The sequence below is a fragment of the Lates calcarifer genome, linkage group LG1, assembly GCF_001640805.2.
Source record: "Lates calcarifer isolate ASB-BC8 linkage group LG1, TLL_Latcal_v3, whole genome shotgun sequence".
NCBI classification, from domain to species: Eukaryota; Metazoa; Chordata; class Actinopteri; family Centropomidae; genus Lates; species Lates calcarifer.
Genome location: NC_066833.1, coordinates 191,682 through 213,413, shown reverse-complemented (window position 1 = coordinate 213,413; position 21,732 = coordinate 191,682). Strand labels below are relative to the sequence as shown.

At 43.9% G+C, this 21,732-nt stretch overlaps 1 protein-coding gene and 1 non-coding gene across 2 annotated transcripts in view; both read right to left on the bottom strand.

Moving 5' to 3' along the window:
• Window positions 1–20,945, bottom strand: part of LOC108895289 (myosin light chain kinase, smooth muscle) — a 51,123-nt gene extending 30,178 nt beyond the window's left edge. Inside the window, 18 exon segments of the mRNA XM_051072464.1 lie at window positions 1,189–1,289; window positions 1,882–1,926; window positions 2,014–2,221; window positions 2,313–2,510; window positions 4,039–4,170; window positions 7,349–7,504; window positions 11,179–11,304; window positions 11,385–11,594; window positions 11,944–12,044; window positions 12,528–12,604; window positions 13,166–13,370; window positions 15,150–15,171; window positions 15,282–15,447; window positions 15,732–15,897; window positions 16,278–16,323; window positions 17,071–17,278; window positions 19,796–19,958; window positions 20,499–20,945. Coding sequence (XP_050928421.1) covers window positions 1,189–1,289; window positions 1,882–1,926; window positions 2,014–2,221; window positions 2,313–2,510; window positions 4,039–4,170; window positions 7,349–7,504; window positions 11,179–11,304; window positions 11,385–11,594; window positions 11,944–12,044; window positions 12,528–12,604; window positions 13,166–13,370; window positions 15,150–15,171; window positions 15,282–15,447; window positions 15,732–15,897; window positions 16,278–16,323; window positions 17,071–17,278; window positions 19,796–19,958; window positions 20,499–20,533 — 2,365 coding nt within the window. The 5' untranslated portion in view covers window positions 20,534–20,945.
• On the bottom strand, window positions 3,044–3,115 carry trnar-ucu (transfer RNA arginine (anticodon UCU)). The gene has a single exon. It is a non-coding gene; the product is annotated as a tRNA-Arg (tRNA).
• Window positions 20,946–21,732: the final 787 nt, after the last annotated feature.

Below are 21,732 nucleotides of genomic sequence, written 5' to 3'. Positions count from 1 at the left end.
CAAGTGACTCGACGGTCCTTATAAGGGCATACACCCAGAACTGACACACACACACACACACACACACACACACACACACACACACACACACACACACAGATGTAAACACAAGTGAAACCGGACTCTGAGGACACACACTCCTCCTCTTCCTCCTCCTTCCTCTGAGTTCACTTAATTCCCAGTTGGCCCAGTTACTTTATTTGACTGGGAGTTCATTCTTCTTCTTCTTCTCTTCTTTATTTCCTGTCACTTCTGCTCATTCTACTGTTTAAAGTTTGTAAACGTGATGTTGAACGTGAACAGCAGAGACAGACAGAGAGAGAGGAAACACTGACTGTGACTGGTTTGGTTGATGTGGACGGATTAGAGAAGCTTTAGGGAATTTCAGACAGACGGGCGGACGGATGGACGGATGGAGGGATGGAGGGATGATGGGTGGGAGAAAACAGAGGGATGGAGGGCTGGGAATCAAATGAGCGAATGAGTGAGAGTTCACTGGATGATGGAGTGAAATCAACTTCAGGATGGAGAGGAGGATGAGAGGATAGAGAGCAGAGCAATAGGTCTGAAGGGGGACAGATCAGGACCCAGAGACCAGGACCTGGAGACAGGCTGATGGGGGTCTCCTGTGATCCATTATCCAGGTAATAAATGATCCAATCTCATCTAAACTAGGTCTGAATGATTCATCGATGTGATTTGTCTCTGTGTGACAGACGGTCACGCTCACCGTTCAGAAGAGGCCCGAGTCAGAGCGACTGTGGAAACACCCGCTAACAAAAAACAGGAAAATGGCCGCCACCTCAGAGGAGACAGGTTGATGACTCACTAGATGGACAGACATCGACCACGAACGCCCCAAAGTCAGAACAAATTTCTCCAGCTCTACGGTTTTCAAGTGCTGCTCATGGTCTGATCCTGCTCTATATGAGAAGTGCCCTGAGAAACATGTGTATATTAATAAAACTGACTTGACTTGTTTGTTCTTGAAGGCATTTGTTTCTGTTATTCTGTTATAATGTTGTTTTGTTGGAGGGTTGTTGGGGTACTGATGCAGGTTTTGATTTGTTTGCTGGTTCCACCAGGATAAAAGCTGACCGAATGTAAAAATAAATACATTAAAAAAAAGAAATGACAGGAAACATCAGAGATAACGACATTAAACGAGCTCAGGTGATGACGTCTCACCTGTCGTCCTCTGCTCCTCGTCCTCCTCTTCCTCTTGTCCTGTCTGTCTCCCATCAGTGACTGACAGACTGGCCACAGACACACACTCACCAACAGTGTTCCTGACACACAGGTGGACACACAACATTACAACCTTTCCTAACATCCTATCTTAAGCTGCCGCCTAAGACTCGGCTGTTCGATGCATTCAAAGCCACTGATTCGACTCAAAAATGCAGAAGTCACAGAACTTTTATTTTCTATAAAACATCATCTTCAGTCGTGTTTAAACCTCTAACATAAACCGGTTCCCATCAGTCCTTCAGCCTGGAAACTCAGCTTGTGTCTTCATTGTATCTTGATACTGTACCAAGTATTTTACTCAGTACCTGAGTACATGACCTCAAACTCCCAGGAACTAGACATGACAACATTTCAATATTTGAACTGAACAAGTAAAAACATGGTGATAAATCTGATGGAGGACGGCATCATGTGAAGAGTTGGATTTATAGATTATGGATGGATTTATGGATGGGGGAGGGGGTGGATCTGCCTCTTTGGGTTTAATCCTCAGTTCAGTTCCACACTGTAGATCATAGAGGATTATTTTAGCATGTTACTGTCGACTAACTCCTGCTTCTATTTATGGGTTTGTCAATATATGTTGACGACAGCTTTATTTATATACAGGACAGAGAGTTTTTGTCTCACCTCAGGCTGATCAGGTAGTCGCCAGCGTGATGCTTCTTAACTCTCCTGAGAAGGAAGACAGATTTATTGCAGTAAATCTAGGTCCTTGTTGGTTCAGGATCTAAAGGTTTAGAAACACCAGAAACAGTCGACCTGATCAGCAGCGAGATGACGTCCTCTTTCTGCAGCAGCTCGTAGTCTCCTCCGGAGGTCAGAGGTCGGCTCAGGTCTGCTCTGGTCCAGGTGTACTGGGGGAAGGGGTCTCCAGCGATGGCACACGACAGGAGGACGTGTTGACCCACGACGGCGCTCACTGGTTTAGGTTTGGTGATGAACCATGGCTGGACGCCGTCCTGAGGCTCTGTCAAAAGAACACAACCATAAATAAAACCAGAACTTAACCACAACCCCAAGTCGATCCTAGACTCACAGGGTTCACATCTAAAGATTACCCTCCACGGTGAGGCGGGCCTGGGTGTGGTCCTCCCCGTACTGGTTCCAGGCCTGGCAGCTGTAGGTCCCGGTGTCCTCGGGGAAAACCTCCTGGATCAGCAGAGTGCAGCGGTTTTCCTCCCTGAGGAGGTGGAAGTCCTCTGACTCTGTCACCTCCTGCCCGTCATGGAGCCACACCACCTCTGGAGGGGGGTGACCTGAGGACCACAATGACTTCATCAATACCATCAATCAATACTCATCAATAAATCAACACAATCACCAGTCAAGTCGTCTCGGATGATTTAGGTTTACACTCAAATTCAAACTAGAGTTACCTCCTCGTGGTTGTGCACCTCCACCAACCAGTGCAGCCACAGTAACTGGTGAATGTGTTTGTTCAAGGCTCCAGACCCACATGTTTCATTTGTAGTCACTGGTGGCTCTTATGGCAAATTATAGGAACACCACTTAAATCGACATTCAACGCAAACACATTCATATTTTCTCCATCTTATCTGTGTTACTAATAAATGCTTTGGTAATAAATAGACGATTTTCAGATATAACAATGTGCTGTTTCATTTTGAAGGAACGTTTTATCAAAATCTACATGAATGGTTTAAGTTACACTTTAATATGGAAGAAAATGAAGTAATCCTTCACATTTTTGTGAGTGATCACAATGTGCACCTAAAAAATAATAACAAGATCCTTCCCTTTGGGAATTTCAGGAAATTGTTACAAGGTATGCATTGGCCAGGAATCAAACCCAGGCCAACTGCTCAGAAAGCAGCTGTGCTAACCACTGTACCACCAAGGCCAACACCAAATATCAAACAGGACTTATAGTTAAGAGACTTCAACTGTGAGCTGCTCATCCTCCCAAAGTCAGGGCAAATCCAACAATCAGCTGTTCATGGCAAACTAAGATTTGAGGCCTCAGAATAAATGTCTGTGTCTTTATCAGAAGGGTTTATCATGTGTCTATAAAAGTGTTTCACTTTAAGTTGTGGTCATTGCTGATGTTGCCACACATTAGCATGTTAGCATTCTGGCATTTAGCTCAGAATAAAACCTCACAGACTCTACTGGCTGCACTGAGCTTCACTTCCTAAAAGTATCTTGAGGTTAAGTTGGAAATCCATCATATGACCATTTAATTTAAATCTAAGATGTTTCCCAAAAGCATCGCAACTGAACATGTTTGTAAAAATGGCAGTAGATTAATGAGTGACTAACGACTACTGTCCCCACACTGTGGGTAAAACCTTCAACCACAGGTCTGATAAGCAGCAGAGACCAGCAAAACCTGATCCTCACACAGCTTATATGGAGAAAAGCCTCTGTGGAAAATCATTATGTAACACACACACACACACACACACACACACACACACACACACATACACACCCTATAATATGGAGTCTTCAGCCATATTTCACTTCTATAGTAACTGATGATCAACTCATCAACTCACCTTAACCTCAAATCCTCATGCAAACACTTATTGATCTACGTTATGGGGACAAGGTCGAATATTTCACTGATGTCCCCACAACATGAGCAATACAAGTCCTCACACACACACAGACACACAGAGGAAATGAAGAGTTAACTCTGTCCTCATCTCATCTCCAGCATCTCCCTGGAGATCTGACAGGAAATACCACCGCTAATGCTAACGGTAACACACACACACACACACACACACACACACACACAGAGAGAGAGTGTGGTCATACCGCTCAGCTCCACCGTCATGGCGACTCTGCTGCCGTCCATCACCTTCAGGTCGCTCAGTCGGCTGATGAAGCGCGGAGCCTCAAATGCTCCTCTGACCTCCATGACCTCTGACCTGTGACCCTGCAGTCTGCCTGCAACGACACCACAACACACCGAGAAGAAAACCACATTCCTCAAAACTTTATTGAGATCAGACCTGAATCCCTGTGAAAGTCCAGGAGTTTTGTCAATGATTAAGTTATAAATAAAGATTCAGCTCAGATCTCAGATCAGCTGTTGTTGGACAGAAATGTCAGCTACTAAATAAATCAACATTAACACTAATGAAGCCTAATTAATGTTGACAACCTGTAGCTCAACATGAGCTGAAATATTGATTATTGATTGACAGCTCAGACTCTTCAGGGGAGTTTAAATGATAGTCAGTGCTGATGCTGTTTATCTCAGGCTTCATTTACACTGATACATCTTAGTTTCTCTCCAGAGACTTTAGGAAACTCTGCTGGACCTGTGTTAGTCTGAAAACTCCAGGGCTGTGTTTTAGTCAGGACGCCCACGTTCACTTCCTGATTGGCTCTTATCAGTCATGATGTGTCCTCACGCTCCGATCATGTGACCCACTGCAGCTTTGACCACCGGTGAGTTAATTAATCTGACATGGAACACCAGTTCTGGGTGATAACTGAGGATAATTTTATCAATGAAGTCATAAGTTGGGAAAACGTATGAATGTCCAGATCGACTCTGATCGACCTTGTTCTCGCTGTTCTTCATTCATAGGTGTGTTCGTATTGGTGCGTTCCAGTTCCTCTCTGAAGTTGGAATTTCTGAGTTCCTAGTCTGAAGTTTGAACCTGAACACCTCCTGAAGTCGGAGCAACCCCGACATCAGAATCCAAGATGGCTGCTCCTCACATCAACAGCAGTGAACTCTCTGCTAATGTTCCTGTTTATAGCAGCTCAGTCTCATTAGTTTCACATCAAGTCAGTTTTGTGTTTTGGTAACAGAACGACACAATTAACGTGATCCAAATGTTTTTTTACACAATGAAATATTCAAAGTTACGGGCAACAACAACAAAGTCTTTCCTGTGAATGTCCATGTTTTCCTGATGTCTCGGCTGGAACGCCGTCGACTCAGAGACGACCTGACTCCTGTGAAGGAAACGCATCAAGAACAGAGATTATTTCTCATACGGAGCTGATGCTGCGTACCATTTCCATCAGAAGTCAGAACCAGGAGTGACGTCTCCTCTGAGAAACATGGACGCTCTTTGTTGTTGTTTCTCTCGTCCTCCTTCTTCAGTTAAGAGTTTAACACAAACTCTTCAGATCGTTGTTAAAAAGACGTTCACATTTCAAACCTGGAACATTAAACCATGAAGGTGAACTGATTCAGACGTATCTCAGACTAGCTGTTGTTAGCAACTGTTGCTAACAACGCTCTACAAACAGCGTAGCAACATGTTCACAGATAAAAACGAACAGAAGACTGAACTTCTATAAACAGCGTAAAATAAAATGATGATAAAAACTCGAGCGCCAGATTATTTTAGTTTTAAAATGAAAACAAATCAGTGTGGACGGAGCCTGGGTTATCTAATGTTTGTTGTTTGTCTGATGATGAATGTTTTCTTGTTCTCAGGTTTCTGTTAAATAAAGATTCAAAAAGAAGACGTCAGATTTTACTCATCAGCAGAAAACATTCAGTGTATCTGCACACAGTCTGTCTCCTCTTGCTTCTGTAAAGTGAGAATTTGTGTGTACATTAGCTCATAACACACACACTGAGAGTGAGTGTGTGTGTGTGTGTGTGTGTGTGTGTGTGTGTGTGTGTGTGTGTGTGTGTGTGTCCTCTCTGGCATGTCTGATATGTACACAGAGTGAAGCCTGTTTACCACACACTCTCTCTTACAGAGCAGACATACTGTATATTCATACTCATGTGCACACACACGTTAACACACACACACACACACACATTACACACTGTTACACACAGACACACACACACGTTAGTGTTGATGCTGGAAGAGAGGGGAAAAGGAAATCCAGATTCCTTATATGGAAAAAGACGAGTGAAGATCAGATTGATGACCTCTCTCTAACACACACACACACACACACACACTCTTCCCTCCTCTGTCCAGATGTTCGTGCAGCTGTAGTGTTTCTGTCTGAGTGGCCCTGGATCCACAGACCTCTGATGGTCTCTGATGGTCTCTGATGGTCTCTGATGGTCTCTGTGGTATCAGATCTGGAGCATCTTTGTCTTTCAGCCTGTTTCAGTTATAAACAGGAACATTAGCAGAGAGTTCACTGCTGTTGATGTGAGGAGCAGCCATCTTGGATTCTGATGTCGGGGTTGCTTCGACTTCAGGAGGCGTTCAGGTTCAAACTTCAGACTGGGAACTCAGAAATTCAGACTTCTGAGAAGAATTGGAACGCACCAATGCGAACACACCTGAAAACACAGATCACGTGACCATTCACCTGGCACTGGGCACGTGCAGGTGTAAACAGGAAGTAGATTGTCTGATCTCCAGTTGGTTGCTTAGTTGCAAAAAATGGAACAAACGAGAAACAGCGATGATGAGGTTGATCAGGGCCGATCTGGACCATGAACAGGAACCGTGACTTCATTAATAAAACGTACCGCTGCAGGACTGGGGATTGTTGCAGGTCTTGGGAATAAGATCAACAGGTGCCGAAACACCTATAATTAATTCTCCATGTTACATGTTAGTTTAACCAGAAACATCTCTATATATCACTACCAGACTCCATTGACAAAAACAGGGATTTTACCAAACAGAAGCTGGATGGAGTTACTTGTTTGTCTGTGTTACTGTGTGGTACCTTTACTTCAGTAAAGGTATCTGATTACTTCTTCCACCACTGAGAGTCACACCCAGAAACATGGTGAAATAAGACCCAGGTTCAAAAACACCAGAGCCACTTTAATGGAAGAGAAACATTAATGAAGCTGTTGTAAACAAACTGACTCTTCTCAGAAACTTTATTGTCCACACATGGACACTTGACACTCTGCAGGTCGAGCAGGTCAGTCCGTGGGAACCTCCTGATATTTCTCTGTCTGTGTGTGTGTTTGTGTGTTATCTGTTGTTGTGTGTGGTCAGTCGGGGGATTTCCTGCTGCAGGAGGGTTTTCTGATTTTCCTTATAAAGCCGCAATGATGGTTTCTGTCCAACGCTCTGATGAACGACCCGCTGTGTTTCCATGGACATGAGGATCCTGGTTATGAAAACATGTACACATGAACTGATGAAGAAGCTGAATGACCTCTGACCTTTGACCTGGATGTGGGCGCTGCTCTCCGCTCTGCCGTGGTTGTTCTCGGCCACACACACGTACACGCCCTCATCGCGCGGCGTCGCATTCTGGACGGTCAGCGTGGCCACGCCCCCGACGAATGAGGCCTGAGCCCCGGCTGGATGAGGGCGTCCTGATGGAGGAAGAGGAGACATTATCATTATGTTGTTGTGCTGAAGCAACAAGAATCAATCAAATACCAAATGATGACGTCTATAAACAGTAGAGGACTCAGTGTGGACGACTGCACATCAGCCAATTTACAGACCAAACCAGTGCTCACTGCTTCAACTCCAAAGGCATGAGGAAGAAAATTAAAATGTGGTTGTTTGTAAACCTCAGCAGCTCTCAGGTCGACCAAATAAACAAGCTCAAACACTGCAGAACGTCAGACCATCTGCACGAAGAATCTGGACTACGTCATCTGAAATTCTGCAGCACTAACAGATGTGCATTTGTTCGTTTTATTACTTGCTTTTTAGCTCTTAGTCTTATGCTATTTTGTTCTGACAATTCTGTTGATCATGTGGAGTTTAATCAACCTCGGATCTACGGGGTTGTGTCGCGAGTCTTGAAGCAATGTAATGATTTTTTTCTGTGTGGCAGCGACCAGCAGGAGGCGCTCTTAAAATGTGAGCAAGAAAACTGAGCTGCCTCCAAGCTGTCGTAGAAATTGAAGGAGAAGTTTGGTGTGGGAACATTTCCAGCTCAGAGATAAAGGAGCTCATTGTAGACAGTGTGATGTTAGTGAGAACTTGTTTGTATTGTGCGTAAAAGCCTCTCAGTTGTGTTTCGTAGGTTTGGTTTGTTAGTGTGTGTCTTTGACTCGCTCTTTGTTGTTTTACTTCCTGTTAGTTCAACTTTGAAGGCTGTTTCAGAGGACTGTTGTTGGACTGTCATTTCTTCACTGAGGAAAAACACACTTCTTTGTCGCCTATTTTCAGTATAAAAAATAACAATCAATCAATAACTGAGTGTTAATCTCCCTGATGATTGAGCAAGGACACCTCCTCCCTATTAAGAAGACATGTCTCAATGTCCAGGATGAACAGGAGTTCACAGCTCATCTGTGTCAAGGCCTTAAACAGTATTCACACATGAAGGACTTTTGCTCTTTGTTGACCATCATGGTCCTCTGAAAATCATTTGGTTTTATTCTCAATATCTTCACATCCATCAGTGACAGAGACCTCAGACACTGACACATTAATAAGAGATTTTATCTGAAGAAAAAATAACAGGTGAGCTCATATGTCACACCTCCAGTCTGTGTTAGAAGCTACAGAATAATCTGTCTGTGGAGCTCCTCTACATGGTTTTAATCAGCTGTTTGTTCCTTTCAACAAGACTTCACTTTAACTTTGAGCCATTTTCTGGAGGTTAAGGTTTGAGCTGTGGACGTCTCTTGTTACAGACTCAAGAGTTTTATTTTTACACATCATGAGTCAAAGGAAAAACAACTTCTTAAAAACCTCTGCCTGTGTGTGTCTGTTTGTTTGTCCGCAGGGTTACACAAAAGCTACTGAACTGATTTGTGGTGGTGGGACGTGGGTCATGGAGGATCCTGTTAAAGGGGCAGATCCAGGACTTTCTTATCACCTCCCTGAACACTGTGAGATTTCGTCATTGTGGTCAGGTCCTGGCAGAGGTTCACATCTCTAACGTTTCCACTCGTGCAGTTCCCGACAGGTTCGGACTAAACATCAGCACAGACACACACAGTCCTCTCCTCACCAAACTAAAAATATGCTCCGCTCTGCTCTGAGGACGATGATCTGCTGATCTGAGGCCAGCTGTAAAACATCTGGTGGTGGAGTCCCCACAAAGTGATGAACGCACAGACTGGATTCCCCCGCTTGATGCCCTTCTTGGGTCGGCTTCAGCCTTTCTGTGTGTGTGTGTGTGTGTGTGTGGCGTTCACTGCAGCAGCATGTTTTGTCTTTATATGGTTTCCAGCTCTCATATTTGTTTAACGGTCGTACGACACCAGAGAGCCCTCTCCCTCTCCCTCTCTCTGCTGTTTCTATTTTTTCACTCTTCACTTTTTCTACTGACTCTACTGTTTTTCAGATCAGCTGTTTTTATTCTCCTGCAGAATTTCTACTGGTTTCATTTTAATTTTCTGGGTTTTCTGTGTCTGATTAGCCACAACATTTAAACCAGGGGGTAGTGGATCCTTTGGGTCCTGTGGGTTGTGGAGTGGGGCCTCCAGTGGACCTGGCTTGTTCCAGATCATTCAACAGATGCTTGGAGACCAGGTCAACACCTTGGGCTCTTTGTTTCTCAAGACATTTCTGAGCAGTTTTTGTGGGGTGGTGGGAGCACTGTCCTGCTGGGGGAGGACTCTATTGCTATGGTGGTGTACTTGGTCTCCAACAATGTTTAGGTGGGTGGTACAAGTCAAAGTATCACCCAGATGAATAAAGGAGCCAAGGTTTCTCAGCAGAACACTGGATTGTAAGTGATTTTAAAGGAGCTATATGTACGTTTTTTCTGTTGCTACATAGCCATTAGCATGTTTACAGCTGTTTACTCACCAGTTTACAAGAAACATGAGTTCAGCATCAAACATCCATTTCTTTTCTCACCAAGAGCTGTGTCTAGAGGTGGATCACATTTCTTTTTCTTTCCACCCCTTTTCTGCTACTGGAGCTAGCGTGCTAACCAGGTAGCTCTGGCTCCTAATGAGTCACAGGAGTGTCGAGTCTCAGTCCAATGTGAGAGGATGGAATAGTAGCTGTGCTCAGAAGGCGTGTTACAATCTCTTGTCATGTGAATGCAACAATGGCTAAAACTCTTGGTGCAGTAAACAGCTGTTAATGCTAATGTTAGCTAGGTAGTCAAAGCAAAAACATATACATAGCACCTTTAATATTATGGCAGATCAGTGTAAAGTTCACTTACATGTGAAGTGTTTTTACTGAAAATCAGGAGCGGCGTTAACGAGAACAAAGGTGTGAATCAGAGAAATAAAAAGTTATTTTCTGAATGTTTCACGGCGGTTACGTTCTAAACTACAAATAAACACAACACCACCTCCACACAACCTCCTCAGGATGGTGCCACGCAACCGGGTTTTGAATGAATGCAACCTGAGTTCAGGCATGCCCCTTGGTAAAACAGACACACAGCCCTGCAGCTCTTTAAACGTCCATGACACCAACAGAGAGCGATGTAACCTGGTCACTATGTTTTTATAGTCCTGCCCTTTCACCCCACACTGTGATTGGCTGGGAACTACACACCCATGGCCCAAAGGTTGATACCCTGAAACTTCCTGAACAGCAACATAAGACAAAAATCTGAAATGTAGGTAGAGGACAGAGTCCCTGCAGATAAATACACCAACACACACACTTCTACTGGGTCGTACCTGACGACTTAGAGGAATTATTTTGTATGTTTTCTTGGGGGAAAATCCTGCTTTTTAACCCTTTATATGACAAGTTTCAAACATGTTTACAGTCTCCAGATAGAAGCAGAGTTCAGTGTGTGAAGCTCCACATCAGCTGGTTCTCTCAGCTTGTCTCTGCATGATGTATCAATAAAGTTATGTTACTGTAAATAAAGCAGAGGGTTCAAATAAATTTCCCTCAGTTTGTTTTTTTTTTCCTCTCTGGTGTTTCATGACGGTCAGGATGGACAGGAAGCATCAGAGTCTGTGCTGCCCCCGTCTGGACGTTTCAGTCCAACACTTTTTCTCATCTATTTCATTTATAAATGATCCTAATTTTAATTACCAGCTGTGATGAGACATGAATAAATAAATGCAGCAGCAGGAAGTAAAGGTTAAATAAAGTCACTGACCGTTGATCAGCCAGCGGACTGTTGGGGCAGGTTTTCCCTCCACAGAGACCTGAAGGCTGAAGACCTGACCTTCTGTTACTGAGCAGTCCTGCAGCCTGCTGACGAAGGCTGGGGGTCGGGACACACCTGAGGGAGAGAGGGGGAGCAGACAGATGGATGGATGGTTAGATAAAGATGGGACAGACAGACAGATAGACAGGTCTTACCGTGGACACTGAGCGCCCATGTTCTGGACTCGACCGTCAGTCCGTCGGCTGTGGTCAGCTGACACCGGTATGTCCCCTGGTCCAGCTGTCTCACTCTCTCCATGGAGAAGGTGAGACGGGTCCCGTCCTTTCTCTGCTGCAGACCTGGTCCCATCCTCACTGGTCGGTCGTCCTTTAGCCAGGTAACCATGGCGACGGCAACGGACGAGACTGAGAGCAGGCGAGAGTTCAGGATGTTTCACTTCAGGGTGAAGTGTAAAGTCGACCTCTACAGGCTGAAAATGGTCATTACACCTGATGATGGTGGTTTTTCCTTTGATTTGTCGTTCGAATAGTTTCCATTATTACTGGATATGTTGTAAGTTTGAATACTGATGTTCTGATTGTGTGTAGGATCCTGTCCTTTGAGTGTATTAAACACCTGAACAACTGAACAGCATGAGCACTTTCAACAGTAACTGATTTTTATCTTAATCTAACTTACATTAGTTCAGAGTGTCCTGTTCATAGGCTGATCGGCAGCTTTAACATATCATTTCAGATTTAAGGATTTATTTACCTTGGCAGGTGAATGTCACCTGTCCTCCCTCTGTGGCCTCCTGGTCCAGAGGAACGGCCTCGAACCGCAAGTTGGGCCCCGACACCGACCTCCTGACAGCTCTGAAACACAGCACATAGCTGAACAGCTCAGACACGTTTGCATTATCAGGGACGAATGATGTGTATTTCCAGCTCGCTTACCATGATTCACAGTTCAAAACGAGAATTACCACATTCACAAGAACATGAGGTCACTGTGATCTCAAACTTTGACCTTTGACCACCAAATTCTAATCAGTTCGTCTTTAATTCCAAGTAATAAACACTTGTACCAAATTTATAGAAGCTCCCTCATGTTGTTGTTGAAATGGACAACCCGAAAACATATTTTAAAAAAGACTGTTCAATATAACAGCTGCTATAACGCTATGCTAACATTAGTTAGTGAGCTAACTAGTTTTAGCTTCATCATTGTGTACACATTGTATTTGATTTTTGGTTTAAATCATTAGTTACCATTCATTAACTAGTGATATTAGTTAGCTAACTTAACAACAGCTAACATTAGGTTTGTGTTTAAAGAGGTCTGATTTGTTTCTGTACCTGCTGCTGTCTGAAACAGCTGATGACTGCTGGACTGATCCGGTCTGGACTGGACCAGGACTGAGGACTGACAGGACCTGCAGACAGACAGAAAACAACTTCAGAAATGCATCCAGTCAAATGTGGATTGAGGGTTTTGTCTCAGAATGACAAAAAAAAAAGTTGTTTAATGCATTTTAACATTAGCACTGAAATGACCACATTATCGATTTAACATAGCATTTAAACACTGGAGCAGATATAAGTAAACATGTTTGACATTACCATTGATCTTGATTGATTAGCAGGGTGAGGAAGATGTTTCAGATGAACTTGTTGTTGATGAAGTAACGTTACCATCCTGGTTTTAGGGAAGAGTTAAAAATACATTCTATATGTTTTTAAATGTCTGTATTTGATGTTTAAAAGGCAGTATGAGTGTAGGTAAACACTGTCTATGGGGAAAAATCGGGAGGACTTTTATATGAAACAACTCCAATGTCACAACTCTATTGTGTTTGATTTATTGTGTATGTTTACTAAATTAATTCATCTGTGTCACAGTCTCAGCAGTTTGACAGCAGGTTTCCTTGTTACTGGTTTAATTTGTTTGTTTTGCTTTGAAGAACACATAACATTATCATAATATCTATCATTACTGTAGCTGGAGCAGCTGCAGTTCTTCTCTCAGCCACTGGGGGGAGCTGTTTGGAAGGGCTGCTTCTCGAGGAGGCTGCCTGTCCAGACTGAGGGAGGGGGCTCTGCTGCTGCTGCTGCTTCTCCCTGAGTCTGGGCTGCCCTGCCTCGGTGCTGGGATCAGCTCTTTCCACCATCCTGGTCTGTGTGGTCTCAGGAGGATCAGTCCTGCAGGAGGAGGCATCAGTATCAGAAACCTTCCTTTCATTTAAATGTAGACCAAAGTGTTTGTTGTCGTCTTTGCTGTTGATCCAGTGCTCACATGTTTGTGGGACAGCCTTAACGCTTGGTCATATTTCTGTTTTTTGGCAGGAAGAAAAAGCAGCTCTAACCCTCCGATGGATCTCTGATGTCCATCCAGAAAAAAGCTCAGAGAAATCAGAGGCTGCAGAACTCCATTCAGAATCCTCCCGTTTTTAATTTCCCTTCAGTATCACAGTGATCCAGTGAGAGTTGTCTGAACATCCATGATACACTGACACCTGGAGCTGATCACAGAGAGTTCTGCTGCTGTTAAAGGGACAGTTTGACTAAATGTGAATATTCCTATTAGTAAAGACCGTCTTTATATCCAAAGCTTGTTTTAAGGAGTTCGATAAAAACCTAATGGAATAAAACTGCCGGGGGGGGGCGTCCACATCTGATTTCCAGAGGAGACAAACATGGAAAAGTCTGAGCTCCACTGCCTCTGAATCTGAGTCTGCAGGAAGTCCTGGTCCTAACAGGCACAGTGTAGGACCCTGCCCTTCACAAACAGGCCTTTACCTCAGAGCTGGTCCAGACAGACTGGGTCAAAGATTTTCTTTTATCCAGACAGTCCCTCTACCCAGCCCCCCAGACTCACTGTGTTCATTCATTCAGACTCACTGAGCTTCATATCTCAGATTTATGATGTCTCACCCTCCATCTTAAATCAACATGGGAGGACGATCCTAATGAAAAAATCTCACGTTAAATCTGGAAATCATCCACTGAAACGTGTCAGACAGTTTAATCCAGGTTAAAATATTTCTGTCTGGATCAGGGTCTGATCAACTTTAGCCAGAACTGAATCCAACCTGTTGGCGGTGTAACTGATATGGAAGTATTAAAAAAACAATAAGAGTTTTTAACCTCTTCTGACAAAAAAACGTTTTTACAGACTGATCAGATTTTCTTTGTATTCAGGTCATTTAGTGACTCTGGTATTTTTGAACCTCTGTCTTATTTTCCAAGTGTTTAGGTGTAAATGATTGATAGGGACAAAAATCTCTGGAATCAGTGCAGAACTGATGAATCGTCCACGTCAAAGTCTGTCCACTAAAGTTGTTGTTTCTTCCACTGACAGACTCAGACTGTTATTCTAAGTGTCTGACAACATTATGGATAGGATTCCTACAGAGACAGAGCTTTTTTATTAAAGAGGAAGATCCTTTTAGTTTAACCAGTAACATCTCTATATATCACTACCAGACTCCATTGATGAAAACAGGGATTTTACTGAGCAGAACTAGAATACCACTGCTTTGATCTCTTAGTTAGTCTGTGTTACTGTGTGGTACTTTTACTCCAGTAAAGTATCTGATTACTTCTTCCACCACTGAAAGTCACACAGTAACACAGACACACTAACAGATGGAGGCAGTGGTATTTCAGCAGCTGCTGTGTTCTGCTCAGTAAAATTCATGTTTTTGTCAAAGAAGTCTGGTAGTGATTGACAGTACACTTTTCTTAATCAGACTATTAATTTAATTAATATGTATTGTATTTCAATCAGAACAGAAAAATACAAATATTCTAAAAAGTCTGAATTAATGAAATTTTAAATATTTGTTATTGACTGTGTGGTTCAGAGTTTGTCTCTCAGTGTATAAAGACACATTTAGCTGCATTTAAACACTGTAAAACATCTGTACAGTCACTCAGTTTACCTCAGACATCATGGGGTAGGTAAACGAAAGAACTCACCTGGAGGAGTCATCAGGAGCACCTGAGGAGGCGAAACAGCAGGAGAAACATTAACTCCTCTGTCATTTATTATCAGACAACTTTCAGATAAAGCGATGGAAGAAGATCCCGACCTCTGATCCGTCAACTCACCCTGGATGTGGAGCTCGGCAGTGGCGGTGGCTGTACCAGCGGCGTTGGTGACCGAACACGTGTAACTTCCGCCATCGTCCATGCACACTTCCTTTATCTCCAGGAAATGAAGGCCAGAGCGCTCGTACATACTGACTCGCCCACAGGACTGGACCTCGGTGCCCCCCTTAGACAAACAGAAACATAGTTTCCAGGACAGAGTTTTAAGCATCAGTGCGTAGAATCTTTTATTTCCACGCAGACTTATAGACATTTATTTGCAGTTCAGAGATATTATATCCTCAGGAAGTGTGGGTTACATTAAATCATGTTTCATGTCAGTGAGTTGTGATTTGACTGAGTTGTAACTCTCTGAATAAGAGCGATTTTTGAGTTTTTTAATTATTGTTTATGTGCTGTTCAACAGGATAAACTGATGACTTCCTGTTTTCTGAGTTAAGCTCCTCCCACCTTATACCATGTGACCCGGGGCTGTGGACGTCCCGTTGTCTTGGCGGAGAACTTCCCACTCTGTCCCAGCTTGGCGAACACTCGGCTCGGTTTTGTGATGAACTTTGGCGGACTCTCGCCCCAAATACTGGGCCTGTTCTCCACCGCTGGGACCGCAGGCCGACACCTGGAATCATGGGAAACGCGACAGTCACTCAGAGGAAACTACTCCCCTGGTTATGGGAATGAAAACACAGGACTGGCTCTTTAAACTGCTGATTTCCCTCCTCAGAGAAAAGAGGTCACGTCCTGACACGTGCTCCAGTTTTATTATGAAAATAACTGAGAGCAACAACAGTGTATATCTGCTAATGTGATCAGGGCAGGAGCATCAACTGGGGGAAGGGGGGCCAGTGAGACAGATTTAAGGATCCTCGATCATCCTCATGACTGTTTTAAAGAGCAGGAGGTCTCCTCCCCCAACACACTGACGAGGAGTTACGACTCTTCGATCTGTCTGGGTTTCTATTCAGCACAGAGGACAGGTACAGGACAAGAGGAGCTCACCCTGTTTTCACCGAGGATCGGAGGCCATATTTCTTCCCAGAATCCTCTGCAGGTGGAAAAACATGAGAGCATTAGAGAAGCAGCAGAGCAGTTTCCATCTTAATCCAAACAAGATTTCAGCAGAAGGCAACTTCATTTGGACAGAACTGTTCAACAACACATCAGAGACAAGAAAGTGGCAACAGACAACTTTCCCCCACCACAACAGTCGCTGGCATGGACGAATAAAAACTGTTAATGACAGATTTGACTGATGATTTCAGGATAAGGTTCAGGAGGTAGCTGATGATGTTTGAGCAGGGGATTAGCTCAGTAAATGTGAGTTTGTTTAACCACAGGTGTGGGGCACTAAGGTCCATTACATCCCAGGAGTCAGTAATATTCACTGTGGAGGGCTTGATCCAGTTTGGTGGCTCATGTGAGTCCAGTTTACTGACAGTAAAAACCTGCCCACCAGCTCAGCCTGGATGTGTTTAACAAAGAGGAAGTTCCTGTGGAGCTGTTTACGATGCCGTTAAGTTCAGATGCAAACACACAGTAGGTTTAATGGGGAAAATCACTGAGGTCATGTTTGGAAAAACTGCAGCATTAATGGTGGTGTTAAAATTACCGGAAATATTTTACAGTGTAAAACTAACTACCCTGTTAGAAGTAAATGTATTGTTGGGAGTACTATGGTTAGAAGTAGAGGTATTGTTGGAAGTAGTACTGTTAGAAGCAGTAGTGTTAGAAGTAGAAGTGTAGCTTTAGCAGTAGTATCTGTCACTGTGTTAGTACCACGGCTATTCGTTACCTTCCAGAAGGATCTCCACGGTAACCTGTCGACTGCCCGCCTGATTGGTGGCCTGACAGGTATATCGTCCCAGGTCATCCTCTGTGACTCCGCCCACCACCAGACTGAAGGTGCCACGTCCACCTTGCTCCACAACACGGCGCTCTCCACCAATCACAGCCCTCCCCTCTCTGTACCATGTGACCTGAGGCTCAGGATGACCACGCACCTGAAAGACACAGCACAGGTGTTTGATTAGTAGTGGACTAACCCCTGTTCGGGGTCAGAGGTCTCAGGGTTCAGTGTATTACGTCCCAGCTCAGACTCAGTCATAATAATTCTTTCATAACAACCATGACACGAAGGGTCCAATCACAGCACCTGAAACAATCATGTGTCTTCTTATTTATACAGGAACTACTACAGTAACGTACAGTAAGTGTTTCAGTGCAGGCACAGGTTAGAGGTCTTCATGGGTTCAAATGAATGTCTGAACTCACAAAGACCCAGAAATGCATTACCTGAATCTGAACCGGACTGAAAGCTTGTCCCTAATCAATTGTTATGACCCTGGGTCATAATTTGTATTTGTGCGAGGGGTGAAGGTAGAAAGTGATAAGTTCAACAGCTTCTGTTACATCAACCTACAGTTCAACTGTGATTCTCCAGAAAGTTGGAAACTGACAACCTTTGTGTTTTTTCTGTTTAAGCTCTGTCTGCGTTGATGTCATCATCACCACTGTCCAAATGATGACCACTGACCTTCTTCTTCTTGGAGAAGAGGTAGTAGTCTGAGGGGCCAGATCAGGTGTTCAGGGAGGCTGTCCTACATTTGGAGGATGACTGCATGAAGGTCGATGTTGTCCATGGTCGAGTCTTCTTGGATCCACTCTGGTATTATCCATAGTGTTAAACAGACCCGGGACTCATGGTAATAGAACAAAACCCGACCTGCACCTGTTCATGTTCATGGGTCAGGTGGATCCATGGAGACCTTCTTCCTGTCCAGGGTCAGGTCATGGTTACAGCAGGCTGGGTATTTCAGACATCCCTGTTTTCAGCTCCTTCTGGTTCTCCAGTGAGTTCTGGGTCTACCCCAGGGTCTCCTTCCAGTTGTCCAAGTCCAGAGGGACTAAACACATGCCCAAACCACCTCAACTGACTGGAGGGTACTGGGGCATCCCCCTGGAGCCTTGGGGCAATGGGGTCAGGTGCTTTGTCTACCAAGCAGCAGGAAAAGGCAGAGTCATCTGACTCTAAAAACTCCACTGACAAACTAAGTTCCATCAGTGGCCTTAATAACCCCACAGAGGTCAAACACCTCGGACTCCCCACCAGCCAGTCAGAACTGAGGAAGACTCGTGGACGAGAGGTGAAATGTCAAGTATCTACAGCCAAAGAACAGCTGAACTTAGACGACTTTAACGATGATCTGATCTTTGATGTGGACAGGAGCTGAGAGTCGGACTTCCCCTCAGCTCAGGTTTAACAAACTCAGAGTTCTCATCGAGTCGGACTCGGATCTTCCAGTCGAGCGAGACAGAAACAAAACAGAGTGAGGGTCATGTCAGCGCTGGAGAAATGTGAAATATGTTGAGTGTTTCAGGAAAAAAGCCTGAAACTCACTGCATCTGCTCTCAGCGTGTGTGTGTGTGTGTACATGTCTTACTATGTTTGTGTGGACACATTTCATCAATGTGTAGAGTCCTATCAACCTTCAAAGAGTCGTCTGAGGGCTCAGACCTGGTTCCATGGTTCAGGTCAGAATCAGGTTTAGGTCAAGTTTAAGGTTTAGGGGGTCATGGAACGGATTATGTCAACGAGGGTCCTCACAACTATAGAAAGAGCAGCATGTTGTGTGTGTGTGTGCAGCATGTGGCGGACAGATGTTTTGACTGCTTGATGACTTTAAGCTCGACTCCCATGAGGCCTTGCAGAGCCATCAGCCTCCCTGCTTCAGCTACGACGGTGCATTCAGGCGCTGTGGGATCATAAATATATAACGCTCTTCTCGCCAGCAAGTGGAGCCTGACTCAGAGACGTGTTGCCTTCAGGTCAAACTGTGAAATAAAAGTTTGTGTTTTCAGACTAATAGTGTGAGAATTGTTATTTGGTTTTTAACGGGTTAAAACTGTGAAACCAGAATAAAACACACATCAAAGACATAATACAACAATGAAAAACAGAACAATGAACAATGTGTGTGTGTGTCTGTGTGTGTGTTTGTGGTTGACTGCTTCACATCAGGATGCAGTCAGTCACAAGACTGAAGAAATGTTAATCCCTCTCTTCACATCCTCCTCAGTAAATGTCTGGATTCGATCTCGTTGATCTTTTAAGTCCATCCACTAAAGTTCTTGTTTTTGTCTCTGACAGACTTAGATTGTTATTCTCAATGTCTGAAAACATGATGAGAGGATTCCTACAGAGACAGAGGTTATTATTAAAGAGGAAGATCCAGAAACATCTCTATATATCACTACTAGACTCCATTGACAAAAACAGGGATTTTACTGAGCAGAAGCTGGATGGAGTTACTTGTTTGTCTGTGTGACTGTGTGGTACTTTTACTTCAGTAAAGTATCTGATTACTTCTTCCAGCACTAAAAGTCACACAGTAACACAGACACACTAACAGATGGAGGCAGTGGTATTCCAGCAGCTCCTGGTTAAATCCCTGTTTTTGTTAATGGAGTCTGGTAGTGATATATCATGATAACCATTCCTAAAACAGAGCGTCCCCCACCTTCCCCTCCAGTCGGGCGTCTCCCCCCAGGGTGACCCGGGCATTGCGAGGAGGGAGGACAAAGGCTGGGGGTTCGCTGCCGTGGGAACTGCATCCTGGAGACAGGCCGGTTACCTTGGAGACAGGGGAGGAGGCTGAAGCCAAGCGGACGTCACTCATCCTGCTGTCAGGAAGAAACAAAGACTGATATTAAAATGACACTCAGCTGAAGTCACGTGAAGAAATGAGTCAGTTATTTATTAGTAAAATGTTAAACAGATGATTTTTAAACATCACTGACATAAAAACAACTGATTTAAAAGTGATGATCTTCAGACATGAAGACAAAAATACCATGTGTGTTTGAACACGCCAACATGTGACTGTCTGCATGTCTGACCTGATCAGGACGAAACACAGACTCTGCCAGAGTCAAGATTATTTTCACCTTCTGATGCTCAGTTTAGTTTTCAGAGGTGAGTTTAGTTTAGTTGTGGTTTTATTTCAGGCTCAACTTTCATTTACTGGAACGACCTACAGTTTCCATGATGCTTTGGGGTAAACAGTGTGAGCTAAAACCCGATCAGTGTTCTATATCAATATCAATTCATATTGAAAGTCTGAACCAGGCTTCATGCTTTTGTTTTGCTTTTGTTTCGTGTTGTAGTTTTCTGAGCAAACTAAAGAACGTCGCCTGAAAAATCTGCGACCTGTCGTCACCTACCTGAGCTGTGTCTCTCTGTGCTCTGATTGGTTCATAGACGGCACGTTGTCAGTTCAAATAACTTGAATGTTTCAGCAATTTTATTCTTTTTTTTTTTCAAGTTGACTTTTGATCAGAGTTAAATATTTCATCTCCTCGTTTTCTCCCTCGGCTCAGTTTTGCTTCACTTCCTGTTGTTTTTCTTCTTCTGTTTTTAAATGTTTGATGAGCCTCAACTTCCTGTAACTGGTCTGAATCATCTAAGAACTGTTTTCACTCTGCAAATGAACCGATCCATGGTTCAGTTTGATCCACACCGAGACCACTTCTTTAGGTTGGACCAGATTTTAGTCCTTTGGTGAAGACCATGGTCCAAGGAACCTTTCACACCTGAAAGTTAGAATGGGGAGGATTGTGAATGAAGTTCTGCAGCTTCAGTTTCCTCCGGTTTCTCAGTGGATTTCTGGAGCTTCCAGGACACTGACAGTGACACTTATATTACCACACAGATGGACTGTGTCCCTGTCACTGAGCATGCTCGGTGTGAACTCTCAGTCAGCCATCAGTGATTCCAGACTCAGAGTCCACGTTGTGTTTAATCGGTGTTTTCAGAGCAAACAGCAGCAGTCTGCTGTCACACGTCAACTATGCTGCTCACTCACTCACTGCTGCCTTACATGGCTGTGAACCTGCTCCACACGCTGCACCCTCCCTGTTATAAAACACAACTTTTTATCTCAAACTCAACTTTGCTTCCTATTACGTCCACATTAGTGTTTCTGTCGCTCATGGTTTGATTGTTTCCAGACACATTTCTCACAGACGTCGCAGCAGACCCCGCACACAACCACGTCAAATACCTCCACCACACTTTACATCAGCCGGTCGATACCGTGTGATCCAAATATAAACGGCCAAAATGTCTGATGGAAAATAAATAGTCAATATGTTGCCAAGACAACTTAAGATAATGCTGATATTTTTGGGCTGAGCCTCATTTTCTAATGTGTTCGGGAATAAATGGTTGATGGAGACAAAAACCTTTGGAATCGTTCAAGAAAAGTGTACTCTCATTTACCACCAGACTCCATTGACAAAAACAGGGATTTAACCAGGAGCTGCTGGAATACCACTGCCTCCATCTGTTAGTGTGTCTGTGTTACTGTGTAGTGAAACAAGTAATCAGATACTTTACTGAAGTAAAAGTACCACACAGTAACACAGAGGTAATTCAATTCAATTTTTATTTATATAG